Source organism: Anomalospiza imberbis, chromosome 1, assembly GCF_031753505.1.
Source record: "Anomalospiza imberbis isolate Cuckoo-Finch-1a 21T00152 chromosome 1, ASM3175350v1, whole genome shotgun sequence".
Taxonomy (NCBI): domain Eukaryota; kingdom Metazoa; phylum Chordata; class Aves; order Passeriformes; family Viduidae; genus Anomalospiza; species Anomalospiza imberbis.
Genome location: NC_089681.1, coordinates 44,017,171 through 44,035,960, shown reverse-complemented (window position 1 = coordinate 44,035,960; position 18,790 = coordinate 44,017,171). Strand labels below are relative to the sequence as shown.

General features: G+C 38.9%; 1 protein-coding gene across 1 annotated transcript in view; it reads right to left on the bottom strand.

The window, feature by feature from the left end:
- B4GALT6 (beta-1,4-galactosyltransferase 6) overlaps positions 1-18,544 on the bottom strand; it is a 30,063-nt gene extending 11,519 nt beyond the window's left edge. Inside the window, exons 1-3 of the mRNA XM_068189939.1 lie at positions 18,034-18,544; positions 2,844-2,960; positions 2,377-2,490 (exon numbers count right to left, since the gene is read on the bottom strand). Coding sequence (XP_068046040.1) covers positions 2,377-2,490; positions 2,844-2,960; positions 18,034-18,148 — 346 coding nt within the window. The 5' untranslated portion in view covers positions 18,149-18,544. The remainder of the gene's footprint in view (positions 1-2,376; positions 2,491-2,843; positions 2,961-18,033) is intronic.
- Positions 18,545-18,790: the final 246 nt, after the last annotated feature.

The window sequence follows — 18,790 nt, the reverse complement described above, 5'->3', positions numbered from 1 at the left end:
AGAAAAAAAACATCAAATGGTAGAACAGTATTTAGATAAAGCCTTTAGATAAAAGTGCTTCTAACTCCATGGGACATGATGAAATTCCATCCAGAGTGTTTAAAAAGAAGCTATAGTAAAACCTGAAGTATTGGTACTATCAAAACCACACAGGAGATGAGTGAATAGAAATCAGCATTTTTTCCCCTGTCACTGGTGGGGGGCAGGAGAAAGCATCTCTGTAAATAACATCTCTGTGCTTCTTATTCACTAGTCAATCAGTGTCCAGCAGCCTGCAACAAAACATATTTATACAACCCCCAAAATAAGAAAGTTGAGAAAGCAAAAAACATTTTGAAATCAGAAAAAATTATTCAACAAATGAGATAGATACAGAAACCAATAAAGTAAAATTCATTTAAAATAATAAAAGTTGGTTTGTTACTGAAGGAAAAAATGAAGCATGCACAACAAAACAAGCAATACCTGGCTATGCTGCAGTATGCAGAAAGATAGTTTTACAGTTTATAATGGATTGCATATTAATATGAGCCAATGCAATGTAATTGTACAAAAATAGAAAATCTCATCCTGGAATGTATTAACTGCTGCTATATGAAAAAAAAGGTAAGTTTTCCAAAACAAACTTGTTTTGTAACCAGGATTTAAGCCAGTTATGATGCTTTAGAAAGAAATCAAATCAAAGGCAGTCTATGGTGCAAAAAATTCAAGAATGACAAGAACTTTAGAAACTATGCTGTCTAGAAAGGTTGGGATTATCAATTTATATACAAAGGAAATGACAGACAAATTCTTGCACTGCTTCCACCTCAAAGAAGAGGTGTTTTGCTTATCAATTACAACAGCACTGCTCAACCAGTTGTACTGAGTCACACAAAAAAGGCAATAGCTGTTCCTATTTTAAGAGCATATGTACTTGGGACTAAATATGACTTTACCATGTCCCTTTCATGATATAAATTTGAAAAGGTGATGCAAAGAAGAAATGTTGACTTCCATAATAACCTTAGACTAATTAAGCATGTCAAAGTATACACGATTCCAGACTCTCTTTCCTGGTGCTATCTCACACTTCATACAACATATCATTAAATTAAAAGATCCTCAGAGATGTTTTATTTAGATTATAATTAGAAAGAGAGATGATTATTAAAATGGCAGACACAGAATCAAAAAGGGAAACACATGTCCCTTTGTTGAAAAGGAACTTATCCAGTGAATTATTTTCTATCAAAATTATTATTCTCTATTGAATTAAACAGGATAGAAGAAATACAGAGCAATTGCTAACAAAAAAAAAAAAAAAAACCAAAACAAACAACAAACCAAAAAAAAACCCCAAAAAACCAAAAAACCACCAACAGAAAAAGATGGTAAAAGGAGAGCAGCAACAAGGAATTCCAACTGCCAGATGCCTTGAAAGTGACATTAAAAATACTAATTTATACTAATTTATATGCATTTTTCAATCAGCAAAATCAACACATCTTGTTTCTCTGATTATCCAGATTTCACATTTGTTGAACTTTTTATGTTTCCAAAAGTAGCTACAAATTTTACTATTGAAATAATTTGCTTTTATTTGTTTAGATGTTCAATAATACATAAAAATGTGATTTTGAAAGTCAAACCCTATGTGTGGAGGGAAAGAGGTGGAAATAAAGATACTATCACACCATGGGGATAATTACCACCTGGCTTAAGACAGTTTTCTATATGATTTAGTTTCATAAGCAACAACAACTGATCTATACTTTTGGCTCCATATCTGCATATTTAAAATATAAAACAAAGCTTAGAATCTGACATTATTGAAAAGAAACACAGGTAACATGCACTGTTTCTGTTTTCTTCAACAGATAAAATCAGTTGAGATTTTAAAAAGTTATAATGGAATCGAGATTATCGTAATAAAATCCACTCATTTTCTTTGAAGAAAAATTTATCAGAATTCAGTTCAGCTGCCCGCAACATTTTTGGCTATGATATGAATCTGAACTTCTGTATTAGATATTTAATTATTTGCTCATGTTGAATGACAGTCCACAGATTAAGTCAGGTGTCTAAAAGACAAGAGGTTAGAATTCTGAAATGCATCACAAACGACTTCAGAAACTATGTGCAATTTTCTCTCTTACAAATCAGTAATTCAATTATTTGATTTAAAATTAGTAAGTTGATTAATAGAGACCAAAACTTCAGTAACACATTAGTTAACAGGCAAACTTCTGCTAAGCATCATTGTGCATTATTAGATGTGCTTTATTCATTAATTTCTGTTATATACTTACAATTATATTTTATATTAAAATAGCTGTTTTGTTTAAAATACAATTTAATTTACTAGATAAACATTAAGGTCAGTTTAAAACTTACTCATGTAAGGCAGCTTCTCTGGACAAGGCTGGTAAGGAGAGTAGGTGAAGTTCTCTGGAAGATACATTGTTGTTTGAGCAACATAGTCACTAGAATTGTTTCCTTCAGGATAATCTTAAAAAGAAGAATTGATTTTTTTAAAAACCTATGTTATCCACTGAAATTGTAACATATCATGCAGGTGAGAGCATTAATTTTTAGTTAATAAATTTCTAGCAGCATGATTTAAAAAGCATTTTATTGCTCTAGAGAAATAATAATTAAATACAAGTATCATTGTTACAGCTAATACAAATACTTCCTACTGAAGTGAACTGATAAGTATTAACTATTTGGCCTAGACTCCAATTTCAGAGAAGTAGGATTTGGGTCTAAGTTTTCATAATCAAGCTATGTCATTAATGATTGGCTTTTTTTTAAATTAAAAAAAAAAAGTCTTTTAAAAACTAAATAAGAAATATTCTTACCTGTGCCATTCAGTGTAGTATTTTTGTTAGTGTACAATCTTATCATGTGTCCTATTGTTTTTACATTTTCTCTCAACATTATACCACGAGCTTGCACCATAAAGAGATATGTGTTTGCTGATAAAACAAAAAGCAATTTTGAATTTGTATTAAAATAATGTATTTCCAAATTATTCTAACATACATCTACAATGCATTCAACATTTTTACTGTGTCTGAATCCATGGTCAGTGAACAGTAATTTTTTGAGATGAAGGTCCACACAGTGAAACCTAGCAGCAACAATAGAAAAGAATAAAATGGATTCATAACCATGGCTCTATTCAAACCCAAAAACTACGGACTAATAGACATTTTATATGACACTTTCATTTCTCTTTAACTAACAAAAAGCAACTGAGAGTGACAAGAAAATTTAATTTACCAATAAAAACAATTTCATATGTAGATACCTGTCTCATATATAGAGCTACAAAAACATCACTGAAATATAGGACAAAAAAAGTCTAGAAAATCTTTTAGACCCACATAATGGTCCCTTTTTAACGCACTGGTTAACATAACTTCCAGACAAAATGTACTGTTATTCATTCACTCCAAACAGCTGCTTTGTTATACAACTTTTACAAATCTCTGCCAATCTCAAAGTAGTAATGTTTTATAATTATACATGAAATATTTATTATAGGCATCAAGGGTGAGTAAATCAACATTCTGAGTAATTAAGTGACTCACGAACAACAGCAGCATGAAATAGTTCTCTGTCTCAATCATGCACCCAAAGCCCCAAATATGATCTCAAGACATTTCTTTGTATTCAACAGACATTAGTAAGGTAGAATTGAAGCTGCATTTATATCTGAGTGAGCAAATGTCTACCGAGGACTCAAAGAGCTAAAAAAATATTGCAAAGGGAAGGACAAATTCCTTTACAGAAGGCAGCAAAGAGGGTCAAAGGGATCATCTGTCACTTCACCCACATTAAGCACCCAGTTGTCTGGGGGATATTTGGCTCCCTGTAACTACTAACAACAAAAAAAAAAAAATGCTCTGCATCTTTGGGGGGAAGAACTAAACATACCAGAGATGAAAAACAAGCAAAGAGATTAAAGAGAAGTTAGAAAATTATCAGAGGAACTCCATCAGATGACCCAGCACCAGTGGCATGTCACAACTAACTCCAGATCAACCAATAACTTCTTATAGCCTGACACAGAGAGTACAGAGCTACAGAGAGCTGTGTATAAGGGACTGGGGGCATTTCCAGAAGAAAACACAGTGATTAATTCCACCACAATAGCAAACAACACTACCAAAACCTACAGAGATAAACACACCAGCATAATCTTTCAAGGAATAGTATTTCAAAGTCCTACAATAATGTCTCCATTTTTAAATAAATGAATGGGGGGTTGTCCTGGTTTTCAAAGAACTCCTTATTAAAACAAGGAATATTGACAGCTAAAAGAGAGGCTCTGAAGATGCCAGGTGCCATGCATGGCATGTAATTCTCAAACCCTTGGCCAGCATGACTAGCTGCTTGTGTTAACAAGAGTTTACATAAGTGTAAAAGTTACTTAGCTGCTACAATCCTGAAGTTGTCTCAACACTTTCTGGCCACCAAAACAGAAGCAAAACAAAACAAAAAAGGTACAACCTTGGCCTGTCAACAGGTAGGAAATCCCAGAAGAAAGATTCTTACCAGGATTCAAGACAACAGATAACATTCAGATTTCCTTACACAAAAATTACACAAAAACTTCTCAAAATTTTAACCAAATTCATATAAAGTAACACACCGTGGTTCTAATTGTTTCATTCCATTTGTAGTTTTTCATTCAGATACTGGGATTTTTAGGGTGCCTTTACTAAGCATTTCAAGGAATCTGTACAATTTGTGAATTCATATATGAAGTTACCTACTCAAGAAACCTTCTCTTATTGGAATCAAAATAAAGGCAATTTGATCTGTTGCTCCAAGAACAATTATTTACCCTCAAACAAACAATTTCAAAGTTCAAGGTTTTCCTAAAAGTAAAACCATGTGTATATTTGCCTTGCAAATAGGACAAAAATTCTTAACTAACAAAAAGTTTATTTCTTCAAACTTTAATATATTTTAAATTGGTATCGTCTTTTCCCCCAAATAAGGTTTTTTTTCTCCCAAAGCTACAGCTCTTCTCTTCAATATCTTCCTATTCCAGCAATAAAATAAAGTGGGTTTTTTAATATAAATCTGTTAGTAAATACTGATTTCAGAGCTAATCTCTGGAAGACTGTGTGCTTTATTCTTCTTTTTAATGTGATACCAAAAGCTAAAGACACTTGAATTTTTAACTCTGCAGGAGGTTTATACAGCTTTCAGCAGGTTTATAGAAGGATAACCTCAATTCACATAAACCAAGTGTGGTAGGTTGATGTGGCTAACAGCTAAGTCCCCACCCAGTTGCTTGCTCACTCCCCTGAAGTGAAATGGAGGAAACAATAAGAAGGGCAAAAATCATAGTAAGCTGATATAGTAAAGAACTGAGAGTAAGAATTTTCAAACAAGTCCACAACAAAACCAAGAGGCATGCGAAAGTTCTCAATTTTTTATGGGAAATATTTTTGCAGTCCAGATAATGTAGACATAAACCTTGGAAAAACAAGATTTTCTGCAAAAGCACCTACATCTTCCCTTTAGTGAAGTACTTACCCCTTCTGACACAGATGAGAAAATTCGAACAAACACACAAGACCTTTGTGAAAGTTAGAAAAGGCATTTGTCTCAAAAATACATCATGAAAAGACATAATTGAAAAAAACGCAACCAAGTAAAATCTGCTGCCATCTTGGCTTAAGTATGCAAGAGCTGCTCTTGCTGCCAGGAAGATCCAACCTTGCCATGTTTTTATCAAGTAATTCCTGTAGTCTACCTCCTCTTTCTTGCTGAGCTGCTTGTCAACTCACTATCCAACTCTACACAAACACATCAGGAATAAAACATTCTCCTTTCTGGGCAGTCTTTTCCCCCACTACCTGGTTCTCCAGCACAATCACAGTTACAAGGAATACAGATCTGGTCAGTTTATTCCACTATCATTCAGCAGCTGCTTAGGTAGCAGCAGATGCTTGAGCAGCCAAATAATTAAGTCAGAAGCTAACACATCAGGCAAAAATCAAAGATATTAATTTAGTCCTAAAAATAAATCTCATCTACTGGCACAGGCTTGTTGGCAAAGACCTGTGACAAAGAGTGCAGTTAACGCATCACATCAACCAGCAGCAACAGCAACAAAGTATTCAACAGGCCAAAACAGCAACAGAGAAACACAGCTTTTCTTCCAGTGGGGTGGGGGATGACTGACTGCCGAAGGCAGCCAGATAAAACTCCAGAAGGTTCCTGGTGTGCCCTGATGGTAACTTCCTGCCACAAGTGCCAGAGTCAATGAGGGGAAGTGATCTGCAGAATCTCATACTAACCAAGGAGGAGGGGTTCACTGGGGATATGAAGATCAAAGGCAGACTTAGCTGCAGAGATCCTGAGATGGTGGAGTTGAGGATCCACGGGGCAGGAAGATGTAAAAGAAAGCTCACAACCCTGGACTTCAAGAGAGCAGACTTTGGCTTCTTCAAGTATCTGTGTGGTGGAGTCCCATGGGATAAAGCCCTCAAGTGAAGGTAGGGGTAAGAAAGCTGGGTAATATTCAGGGATAATCTTCAATTCAACCTTCAATCTTACGAGAGCTCCATCTCAACAAGTATTGAAACAGGTAAAATGCCAGGAGGCCTGCATGGATGAACAAGGACCTCCTGTGAAAAAAATCAAATGCAAAAATAATAAAGTAGGAGGAAGCAACCACAGGGAATGCAGGAGGAATACAGAAAAAATACCTGAGCATCCAGGGATGCAGTTAGGAAATTTAAAGCCCAAATGGAACTGAGTCTGGCCAGGGATGTCAAAGACAACAGGAAGCATTTCCTGAAGTACAAAGGTGCCAAGAAGAAAACTCAGGATAACATGAACCCACTGCTCAATGAGAAAGACACACGGAGATAAGTCTGCAATACTGAATGTCACCTTTTCTCAGTCTTTATTAACAAGACCAGTCTTCAGAAAGTCCAACTCCCTGAGACCAGTCTGGAGCAAGGAAGTTGTACTCTTGCCCTTGGTGGAAGACTTAATCAAACAGGCACAGGTTAAGTCTGTGGGCCCTTATGGGATGTATCAAGTGCTACGGGAGATAGCAGATGTCATTGCACAGCCACTCCTAACCATCTTTGCTCGATCATGATGAGTGGAAGAAGTGCCTGAGGACTAGAGGAAAGCAAACGTCACTACTATCTTCAAGAAGGAAGACCCAGGGAAGTACAGGCCGATCAGCCTCAGCTTGATCTCAGGGAAGGTGATGAAAACCATTCTTCAGGTGCATAAATGAAAAGAAAATCATCACAAACAGTCAACCAACTGGCTAACCTTCTCGGATGAAAGATAGATGAGGAAAGAACAGGGGACATTGTCTACCAGGATTTCAGTAAGGCCTTTCACAATGTATCCCATAAGACTTTCATAGAAAAACTGTTGATGTACAGGCTGGCTAAGCAAATGGTGAGCTGGATCAAAAGCTGACTGACCAAGCCCAAAGGGTGAGGTCAGTGACCAGTGATGTAGCCCAGGGGTCAATACCAGGTTCATTCCTGTTTAACACCTTCATTAATTATCTGGATGACAGGCAGAACGTAACCTCACAAAGTTTATTTATGACACAAAAATGGGGTAAGTAGCTGATATGCCAAAGGGCAATGCTGCCATCCAGAGGTACCTCAGCAGGCTGGAGAAATGTGCTGACATGAACTTCATGAAGTTCACAAGGAACAGTGCAAATTTCTGCATCTGGGGAGGAACAACCCCAGATGCCGAAATATGCTTAGGGGCATCCAACTGGAAAGCAACTTGACAGAAGAGGCTTGTTGGAGGTCGTGATGGACATCAAGTGGAACACGAGCCAGCAATGTCCTGCAAAGAAGGCCTACAGAATCCTAGGATGCATTAGGAAGAATGCTGCCAGCAGGTCAAGGTGATCCTTCACAGCCTTCACTCAGCTCTGTTCAAGCCACACCTGGTGTACTGTCCAGTTCTGAGATCCACAGTGGAACAGAGAACATGGACAACCTGGAGAACATCCAACACTAGGCCATGAAGAAGACAAAGGGACTGAAGCATTACTCCTATGAGGAACGGCTGAGAGAGCAGGGATTGTTGAGCCCAAAAGAGTAAGCTCAGGGGGTCACATTAATGTGTACAAAAGGCAGATGTATATGTACACAATGTATATGAAGGGAAGGTGCAAAAAGGGACAGAGCCAGCCACTTTTCAGTGGTGCTCAGGGACAGAACCAGAGGCAGTGGGCACAAACTGAAACACAGGATGTTCCACCTGAACACCAGGAAGCATTCCTATACTGTGACAGGGATGGAGCACTGGCACAAATTGCTCACAGTGGTTGTGGAGAATATCCTTAGAAATATTCTAAAGCCTTCTGGACACAGTCCTGAGCAACTGGCTCCAGGTGGCACCTGTTCAGTAGGAAGGTTGGACTAGATAATCTCCAGAGATCCCTTCCAACCTCAGCTAATCTGTGATTTTTTTGTCTGCTTTTGTCTTTCTGTATTTGTACCAACCATCGCTGTCATAGTGCAAGGCAAAGCACAAACTGGGAAGGCAAAATTTCACACATAACCAAAGAAAATATCTAACAATGTAACCACCTAGAAGTAATTTTACTCATAGTCTTCTTATTTCACTGTGCATGGTTCATAATAAGTAAGAAAGAGAATTTCTGGCTCCAGAAACATAGAATCCAGGCTGTCACACAGTTTACAGGTTAATCAGATGGAAAGTGCAATGAGGAATATAAAACAACATACACATATAGTACATCTTGGAATCAATACTATACTCAGTGGTCCATCTCAAGAAACTGCAAGTGTGAGCTCAGAGCTCATAATTAATTCAGATGAAGTTTTCCTATCAATTGATCCAGATCTGCATCAGCAATCATGAACACACAGCCACATGTCAGTAATCAAAAGTCCTGGTTTTAGGGCATTATTTAAAACTCATTCTGATAACACGCATTAGGGCATTAAAGGGATCATCCTGTATTTCAGAGGACATATTAAAAGTATCAGATGAATCATTTTTTGTCTCAAATTTTTATAGCTCACTAGTTATTAATGATTTTATGTGCTTGTACACCAAAGCAAAGCCAAAAAAATATGCCACACACTTAGAAGAAATCAATGTAGTAAAATATGCAACAGGACAAGTGAAGTTGAAACTGGATCAATGACTGACATTCTGAACAGGACTAGAAAGTTAGAAATGTGATTACTTCAAAAACATAGAAAAGTCTTAATTATTACCGAAAATTATTTTTAAGTGGTGAACAAAAGGTGAATAAACTTGGAGGTCACAAATTTGATTTTAAAATGCACCTTTTATTCTGCCAAAGCAAAACCAGAAAACCAAGGCCAAACAAACCCAAAAACATGGAAAAAAGCATTATGTCAAGAATATTTTCAAGGCAATTAGTAAAAAATTAACATGCCCAGACCTTAAAAAAAATAAGATGATCTATCATCAGAGCAGTTATAGCAACATTATATACTTATCTTTCCAGGGAAAAAAATTGCTGAAAAACTCAGATAGGAAATATTTCATTGACAACCCATGGATTCTGCAAGATTCAAATGCAGTAAACACGGCTTTACAGAGAATAGGTCTTGACAAATGACCGTTGCCCCTGAAGTTACTCATCTGCTAGTCAACACCTGTTTTCACAGGACTTCTGAAAAGCACATTCAACATATTGCATAAAAATTGGTATGGATTCAAACAGGTTAACAGAAAGTTCTCCACTAGTAATTGTAAATGACGAATCATCTTATGGGGGCATTTCTAGAACAATCCCACATGGATCTTGTCTTATCTCAAGGTTATGTGATATTGTTCTCCACAATACTAGAATTAGAAATATGTTATGGGCAGTGTTCATGCATGGCAAATTAACACAGAAGTGTTAAAGATTAAATTCTATCATTAATCTAAATATACAGTAAATAGAAGTCAGTTGAAATTGCTTCTGAACTATCACAGTTACAATTCTAGGAGCTAGAATATTTTCTGCAGGATAATTACTTTAGTCTGTGAAACTGATCCACTAAACAATTTAGCTGTGAAGGACAATACCTCAAGTAAGGTAAGACTGCTGTAAACTGGTTCCTATTCAAAAGTCTACAACAAACATCAATAAATACTATTACAAGTGTTCAATTTCCTTAGCATTGTATTTATTTTAACAGATTTGTTGTTAATCAGAAGTTGTTTTTAAAGCAGATACAATAGCATTAAAAAAAAGAAAAAACTGTATGCCTTGAAATATATTCTTTATTTTATTTGTTTTTTAATATTCAATAGAGGTTTTGCACTATTTGCAAAATAATAATAAATCCAATCTAATTTCACAGGGATAGTGAGACTGCATTTGAGGCTGTATATGTATACCTTCTTATAAGAAAAAGATCTTAGAAAGACATAAATCACCTCAATGTGTTGAAAAAACCAAAAGCTACCAGTGTTTCTGGCGGCTTACAGTGATCATTCAAACAGTGCAGATGGACAAATCTTTGTCAGCTGCAACTGAGTAGCTTCAAAACTGGTTTTTTAATACTTCAGACAACCTCTGTATACTCACTGCAACAATGGATATGGCAAATGGATGAGTCCTCTGACTGCAAGTCTGAGGAATTGGATAAATGTCAGTTCACTGTTTATTGGGAGACAGTATATGAGGGGATCTCCATTTACAGTGAAAAAATTAAATCAAAATTTCTTTCCCTAGCAGTAGTTTTAAGCATGATAAAGGATACAATGTTCAATAAAATGCCTAAACTATTTGATACTATTCTATCCTCTCAGGCTATTAGTTGATTATACAGTAAGCTGTAGAATAAGTCTATAAATGCACATTGAACTGAAGGTAAAGGACAGGCACAAATCTGAGAAAGTGAACTGGCCATTGGCAACACCTTGCAAAAAAGCATCTTTTATATTTTGTCTGAAAAATACAAAAGTCCTGAAACCAATCTTTGCACTGTGCTCACAAGAATCTAGCACTGGATCCCACACAAAGCATAATCATTTCATGCTGCTCCCCATAATATGATTGCACAATTTGAATACAAAAGATTACCTAAGAGTAAGAGCTATAGAAAAGCAAGCAAAAATACTCACTTGTAGAAATAGTCTTATTAATCAAAAGCCAGCAGATAAACTGTCTTTCACCACAGATAGATGTGGAAATGGTTTAAGCTTTGGCCCTGTCAGTAAGGCATCACAGTTCAGATAAATGTCCCCAGGGTATGCAATTTCTCTTTCACAACCCATGAGAATAATGCATTCAAATAACTGGCTGGCTTAAGTGAAAACTCACTTCACATGAAGTCTCATAATTACTTTGTGCTTGTGAAGATAGCTGCACACCATAAGTACCTGGGTTTTTTCTGTTTTCTGACTAAGAACAACATCACAAAATGAATACTGATTGAAATCTTATGTAGGCAAGTTCCCTGACTAAAAACAAGTAATACCTAAGGGCTTTAGGACAACTATAAAATAAAAATGCAGAACAACTGATTCAGAAATAAATATTCATGTTTAGTCAAAGTTAATCTGTTGGTAAAAGTGAAAGACAGTCATGAATGACAGGACTACAATAACTGATTCAGCATCAGGTGCTAGGAATGACTGTGCTGGGCCAGCATAATGGAAAAGTCTTTGCACCTCCCAGAGCAAGGCAGAAAACATACCCACGATAATGCCCAAGTTCAGTAGGTTCAAGGAGCTCAAGCGCTTAGTCAGAATGCTGAAGAACGTCAGATCACTGGAAATCAGAGATCAAGCAGAGTGTTTAAACCTCCATTTCCCCTTTGCACAAGAGAAAAAGGAAAGTCCCTATTAATCAGAAAGTAAACTACAATTTCATTGGTAAAGGATTTGATGATAATTTGTAGAAGTGACATGAAAAACCACAATGCACGCAAGAAGACCTCTGCAGTTAATGAAAGTACTCCTGCTCCAAATGAAGCCTTTAATAACAGGTGAACTTTAATAATGGAATATAGCTGAAAGTAGCTCCCAAACAACAACCAGTTCTGTAGTACAGGCATTTCCCTGCAGAAATTATGAAACAATGGAACAGACAAGTTTCATTTACTCAAGAAACTTGTAAGAGACCCATGAGAATAATTCCCTAGAAAGAAATAAAAGAAGACAACAACAGGGAAAGAAAAATACAAACATGAGCATCTACCACACCCTGCAAACTCATCAGCCTTTTTTCAGATACTTCCACACAGCATGAGAAACAAGCAAGTTGTATTAGTCCTATTTCACTGCAGCCCTCGAGCTGCAGTAAACCTATACACAGGCTCTATTACAACACCCTCAGACAAGGTATTACCGGCCACCTATCATTGTGGCAAACACAGTCAACAGGATCCTGCCCTGTACTGGTAACAGCATAACCAGCACTTCCATACAAGCAACTGTTGTCTCTTCAGCAGCTTGTGAAATCATATTTGAGGTACCATGCCCAGTTTGGGCATCCCAGTAAGAGCCAAACATTAATACCAGAACAAGCCCAGAGGAAACCTTCCAAAATTGAGCATATTATGTACAAGCAGAAACTAAAATTAATGAGTTTATTCAGTCTTAAATAGAAATGGCTAAGAGGAGGATGCTTTTTTTTTTGCTGTCTACAGCAATATAGCACTCTTGTACAAAGACTAAATTGAACACTTGAAAGTACTCAGTGAAAAGACACAAGGCGATGAACATAAGGTGGGATATTATGCTTACATTTTACAATTTTGTCACAGTTGTCTGACACTGGAACAGATTTCTCAGAGAAACAGCAAAATCTTCATCCCTGGATTTATTCAAAACTCAAGTGGACACGACCCTGAGCAACTCGATCCAGTAGGATCTGCTTTCAGCAGGAGGTTGGATCAAGTGACTTCCAAGTGCCCCTGCCAATCTAAATTATTCTGTAATCAAATGGTAAGTCTTTAGAAATGCCACAACTACCACAGATGCCAGGAACAAAGAATACCAGCACAAAGGTTGTGCCCATATTTATGGCCTCCTGAAAGCAATGATAAGCATTTATCTTGCTGATCGCATTTTCAGCACTCTTCTCTATTTCTGCACAAGTTCAAAAAGGAGTGATATCATTCTTCCTATTAGGAAAACTAGTAACAGAACAAAAAACAGATCTACATAAAATTGTGAGCTAAAACCAATAGAGATGATTCCAAGTTCCATGCAGGTTGCACAGCCACCTTTTGGTTACGACTGACAAAAAGTTAAAAAAGTAGCAAGAAGCAGAAGACCACAAGAGAGAAAACATTAGCTGTTGTTTCCTCTTCAAACTCATTTCACCCTTCAGGATTCTTAGTTACTGATGTCAAAGCAGACTGCATCTTCTTTGATCACTGCACTGTTTCATAACCAGTTCTTACTTGAACTGCATAGGTCATTACATCCAAGGCAGACAAGCTAGAGTCACAGAATAAGCTGAGTTGGAAAGGATCCATCAGGATCATCGAGTGCAACTACTGACCCTGCACAGGACCCTCTAAGAACGTCACCATGTGCCTGAGAATGTTATCCAAACACTTCTTGAATTCTGTCAGGCCCGATGCTGTGACCTCTTCCCTGGAGAGCCTGTTCCAGTATTCAAGCACTCTCTAGCTGAAAAACTAGACTGCAATTGACTACAATACGGAGAGCTCTAAGATATTCTTCCTCCCAGTCTGGCAAAGGTTCTCTGCTGCAACAAGACAGAAAGGAATAACCTAGGGATGAATAAGAGATGATTTTCTGAGATCCGTTATGTCGTCCAATGTAATTTCAGTTATAATGCTGAAAAAATGGGAAAAACAGGAAAACAAGAAAAAAATTTTCTCCTGCAATACTCAGATTGGTTTGGCAGTGAAATTAGACCAGCAAACGCTCTCCCTTGATCACTACTGCCTTGTTAATTTGTCTTATTCTCCTAATCTTTGGATCCTTTCCATGATGTAAACTCGAACCTACATATGGGTTCAGGATAGCTGTCAGGACCAGACATAGATTATTTGAGTCCCTTTTATTACTACTTTTATCTATAACACTGAAAAAATCCCCATGTTTGTGCCAAATATTCCTGCTCTTGGCTAGCTTCTTCAGCTTTTAACTAATACATGAATATTTGCAACTTTCAGTGAAGTTTCAGAATCACAGGCTATAAATTCAAGATAAAAATTTCAGTTTCTGCTTTTACCAGAGGAGAACAAAATGAAGTACTGTCATAAAAGTGGTCATTCTGGAGAAGCAGCACCTCTTATCTGCTTTCATTGAATACTTGAGACTATCACACAGAAGTGTCATTAAACATTTAAATCAAACTTTTAAATTTTAAATATTTGAAATGTGTTTGACCATTTTTACTTACCATCCTATCCATTAAGGTTTTTCCTCTGAAACATCCACTGAATTAAATAGGAAAAATTAAAATTGCAAAAATAGTTGTCTTCTCTAATTAATAGCTAGAAATCAATCTGCTCTTGTGTTTCAGCTCCTCTGACTATCAAAAACTACCAGGGTGCTGAGGTAGAGTTGTAATCACCTCTACATAATCCAATCTGTGCTTACAGAAAAGGGAAAAGCAGGCACATGAACAATCCCAATATAGTGTATGAATACTTCTCAAACATTTAAACCCTATAGTTTTTTATATTATTTGCAGTACTATATGTCTTCATCTCAAAACACAGAACCATGTCTGAAAACATGAAAATGTGGTTTTCCTCCCCACATATTCTGAAATACATGGAATAATAAAAGCTTCTATTTCCCAAAGAACTAACATTCCGAGAGGTCTCTTCAAAAAACAAACAAAACAACAAAAACATATGTAATTATGGTAATAATTGGCAATATCTGTAATATGGTAATATGGCAATATCTGTAATTATGGTGCAAATTAAAACTTTTAAAAATTAGACAAATAATTATATACCTTAAAATAAGTAATTAAGATTTCTTTCCTCTAAACAAATTGTCAATACTTGAAGTTGACCTAAACTCTATTTGTTACAAAATTTGCAGTTTCATTAAAAAAAAAAAAAAAAAGCAGTAACTTTATTTTCTAAATAGTTTGAGGAACAGAATGAATGTCATAGTGACCTCTTTGAGAACCCTTGCAGTGATAAGGGCTTACATATGCAGATGCCTTTTCCCTTTGATAAGCCATTAATTGCTTGCTAGGGGGGACTCTCACTTCATTAGCCCATAAGAATTCAAAATTTCAATTGACTTTCACATCTCACAAAACCATTCTGCTGCATTACTCACTCATTTTTCCTCTCCCACCTTCCAGTACACTGCTGCTCCATAAAATATTTGGGACTCCAACTTCTCCCTCTCTTTTCAGTTCCTCTGACTACCACAAAGAGAAACCAACCATGGAGGAGCTCCAGTTCCCTTCAACACAATTAGAATTTTCTTCCTCTCTGACATTGTGCCTTGTAGCTTGTTGAGGAACAAAATGTTCTGGTTAACTAAAATATCTTCAGTAAAACATCTGCACACATAAATTACAACAGATTCCAACCATTTATGACTTAGGTGCAGAATATATTTAATGAAAAGCTGCTAATAGGTAAGGTGGCTGAGCTTCAATAAGCAACCTTTAGCCTTCCTCCTCTCCACACACACAATCAGCCTTGACTTAGATGCATCTATTTCATTACACTCAGTAAAAAGGTGCAAGCACAGTGAAATATTCTATTCTATCATGATATGTAAATGCCATGAGCATACTACATAAGATTATTAGATGAATCATCTGCCTGTAAACTTGGGTGTTCCTAAGTGCTTTGAAAATCTTCTGTTCTTACAGCTTATATTTTCACTATACTGCCAGGAAGCTTGTTGGTTTTTTAGAAAATATCTGACTTTCTTTCTCTCCATTCCAAACAGTAACATTTTAAGGAGCAAATTCCTGGGAAGTCAGCATTACATCTGCAGGCTCATAGGCTGAGATGTAAAACTTTCCTCCTGCCCTTCACCATTTTCTATATTCTCTTCCCCAGGATTCTTCAGACCAGCACAGCACAGCAGCATTTCAAGACGGACCTAAGAAGTGCCACAGACAAGGAATAAGTTCATTATCAGGGTTTTGACTTAAGCTGGATGAGTTCACAACACAACTGGATACAGTTAGGGCAGCAAAGCATTGATCGGTAGCTGGAAAGAGCTGTAATCTCACAAACTCATGTAACTACCCAAGATTTTTGCATTGTTAAACCACATCTTGAAAGAGCCAACTAAAGTATTTGTGTCTGAGACAGCAAGAGAGACTAGTTTGAATACGATTCTTTTTTTCCTCAGGGTTGATCAGATCTAATTAACCTACCTCAAGAACACTTTTGGTACATACTGTCGATTTCATTTCATTCCTGGTACAAAGGAAACTGAACACATATGTCATTCCCAATAGCTGAGCAGAAAGATGAAGTCAGAAATTAAATGTCTCATCACTAAAGGCTCTGATTCTGAACAAAGTACTGTATAAGCCTTGCTTAGTGAGGCAATGTTCTTCCTAAGAAAGTACCCATTGGCAAGATTTAAGTAACAAAGTAAAACTACAGCTGCATACATTACATAAGATATTATAAGTTTTACTTATAAAGATGTAGAAACTGCACTCTGCTATTTAAATCATGTATCAATTACTTGCAATTAAAGTCTACTTTATATATGTGTCCTTCACCAGCATCTCAAAGACCTAAGATGTCTAAGTGGATATCAGCAACATTCTCACTTGGAAGACTACTTCAGATCCCTTTCAGCAGGAAAACACTAGCAGACAAAGTTCAGAACTCTAACCCTATAAATATTATATAATTCCTAATATTTTTTGTATTTATTTGAACTAGAAGAATAATTGCCAGACTTGTCAATATTGTAAGAGGGAACATAAGTAAAGGAGAACCACAAAATGATAGGTGAAATATATAGAACTATTTAAGTATAGAAGCAACAACTGCACCTTGAAAGGGTTTACAAGTTAAACAGAAGATAGTGAACAAGAGGGAGCCAAACAGCATAAAGACACAATCAACAGGAAACAATTCCTGATGATTCTGTGGTCACATCAGTGTGGACATTTTGTAGTAATGACTGCAGAGAGACGTTTTAAGCACTAAGGATGAAGAGAAAGATGATTTTGCAAGTATTTAGGTAACACGCAATAAGCAAGGAGATATGCAGAAAAATGTGGCAATGTTCCCTGGGGAAAAAAAGGAAAACATTCCCTTATCAAGGGACACCTAACACAAGGAAATCCCATAGAGCACCATACAGGATACAACTGGCCTTAGCTCTGGGGTAATGCTAACCAGTTCTAAAAGGATCATCCACTGAGAAAAAGCCTGATGGTCTCCCAGTAACAGCAGAAGAGTGAACTAAGGAAACCAGCATATTCTTTTGGTTTGTTTTAGAAACAAACTTGCACAGTTATTTTATGAAGCTTCTTCTAAATCAACGGTTTGTCTCCCTCTGAAGTGGTTCCTTCAGAAGTGGAAGAGTTACCAAACTGTAAAACCTGTGAAGAGAGAGAGATCCCAAAAACAGAAGTAAAAAACAAACATTCAAACTGGTTCTTCATTTTTGTTCACACGGGCTTTATTATTAATGCAGTTACTACAATCGGAAAGATTAATACATTTAAGTGACTCCAGCAGTTTTGCAGTTCTTTCCCAATTCATACCGCTGTAACACGACGAAACGCCGAGCCGCTTTGGTGCCTCTTTGCCAGCCGGAGAAGCAAGGGCAGCATCCACCTACCTCGCGATGGCAGATGAACCTTCTAGAGCGTTTGAAAGCAACAGAACAAAGATGCGGGATCCGCGCACGTTACCACCGCCCCCGCCGGCCGCCTCGACCCTTCCCGGGCGGGCGGGATCCCTTTCCGACAGCCGAGCCGCCCCGAGCCCGGCGCCGCCCGTGCCCTCCCCGCCGCGGTGACAGCCCGGGGGAGGCGGGCGCGCCCCCCACCACCGCCCTCATCCCCGCTCCCCGAGGGGGCGGCTCCGGACTCACCGATCCCGGGGGCCACATAGATGAAGTAGAGGCAGGACGAGGAAAATGAGAAGAAGAAGATGAAGGCGAGCATGGAGCGGTTGGAGACGCGCAGCGCCTTCCGCAGCAGTGGCATCCTCCCGCCGCGCCGGCCGCCGGCCGCTCCGCTCAGTCCCGGCGAGCCGCGGCGGCGCTTCCTAGGGGGAGGCGGCCCGCTGCTCCCATGGATCGGGCGGCGAGAAGGTGACGAGGGGGCGAGGGGAGCCCCCGCTCTCCCTCCCCGGGAGCGGGGCTGGCAGGGGCAGCGCCGCGGCGTGCGGAGGACGGCGGGCGGCAGAGCTTTGTGGCCGGTCCTGCTGTCTCCTCGCGGGCGGCTGGAGCGGCGATGCCCGCCCGCCTCCGCGCTGCGCCTCCGGGCGGGCAGAACCGCCGCCGGAGGGAGGGGCCCCTTAGCGCTGCCGCGGGGGTCGGGGAACGCTCCCGTCGCTGCTCACATGCCGCCGGGCGCCGCGGCCACCCGCTCTCCCGCCTGCAGTCCCCGTACTAGCAGCGGCGGCGGCGGCGGCCGCAGCAGCAGCAGCATCCCCGCTGCGGGCGAGCAGAGTCACCTCCGCGCTGCGCCCGGCCCGGCCCGGCCCCACGGCTCCCGCGTCGCCCCGCACCGGGAGGAGCCGCGCGGCCGCTGCGGCGGTTGTGGCGCGCGCGAGCCCCGGCGCGGCGGCGGCACTGCGGGACTGCGGCGGGCGGGCGGGCGGGCGCGCGCCTGCCCCGCCCCCGC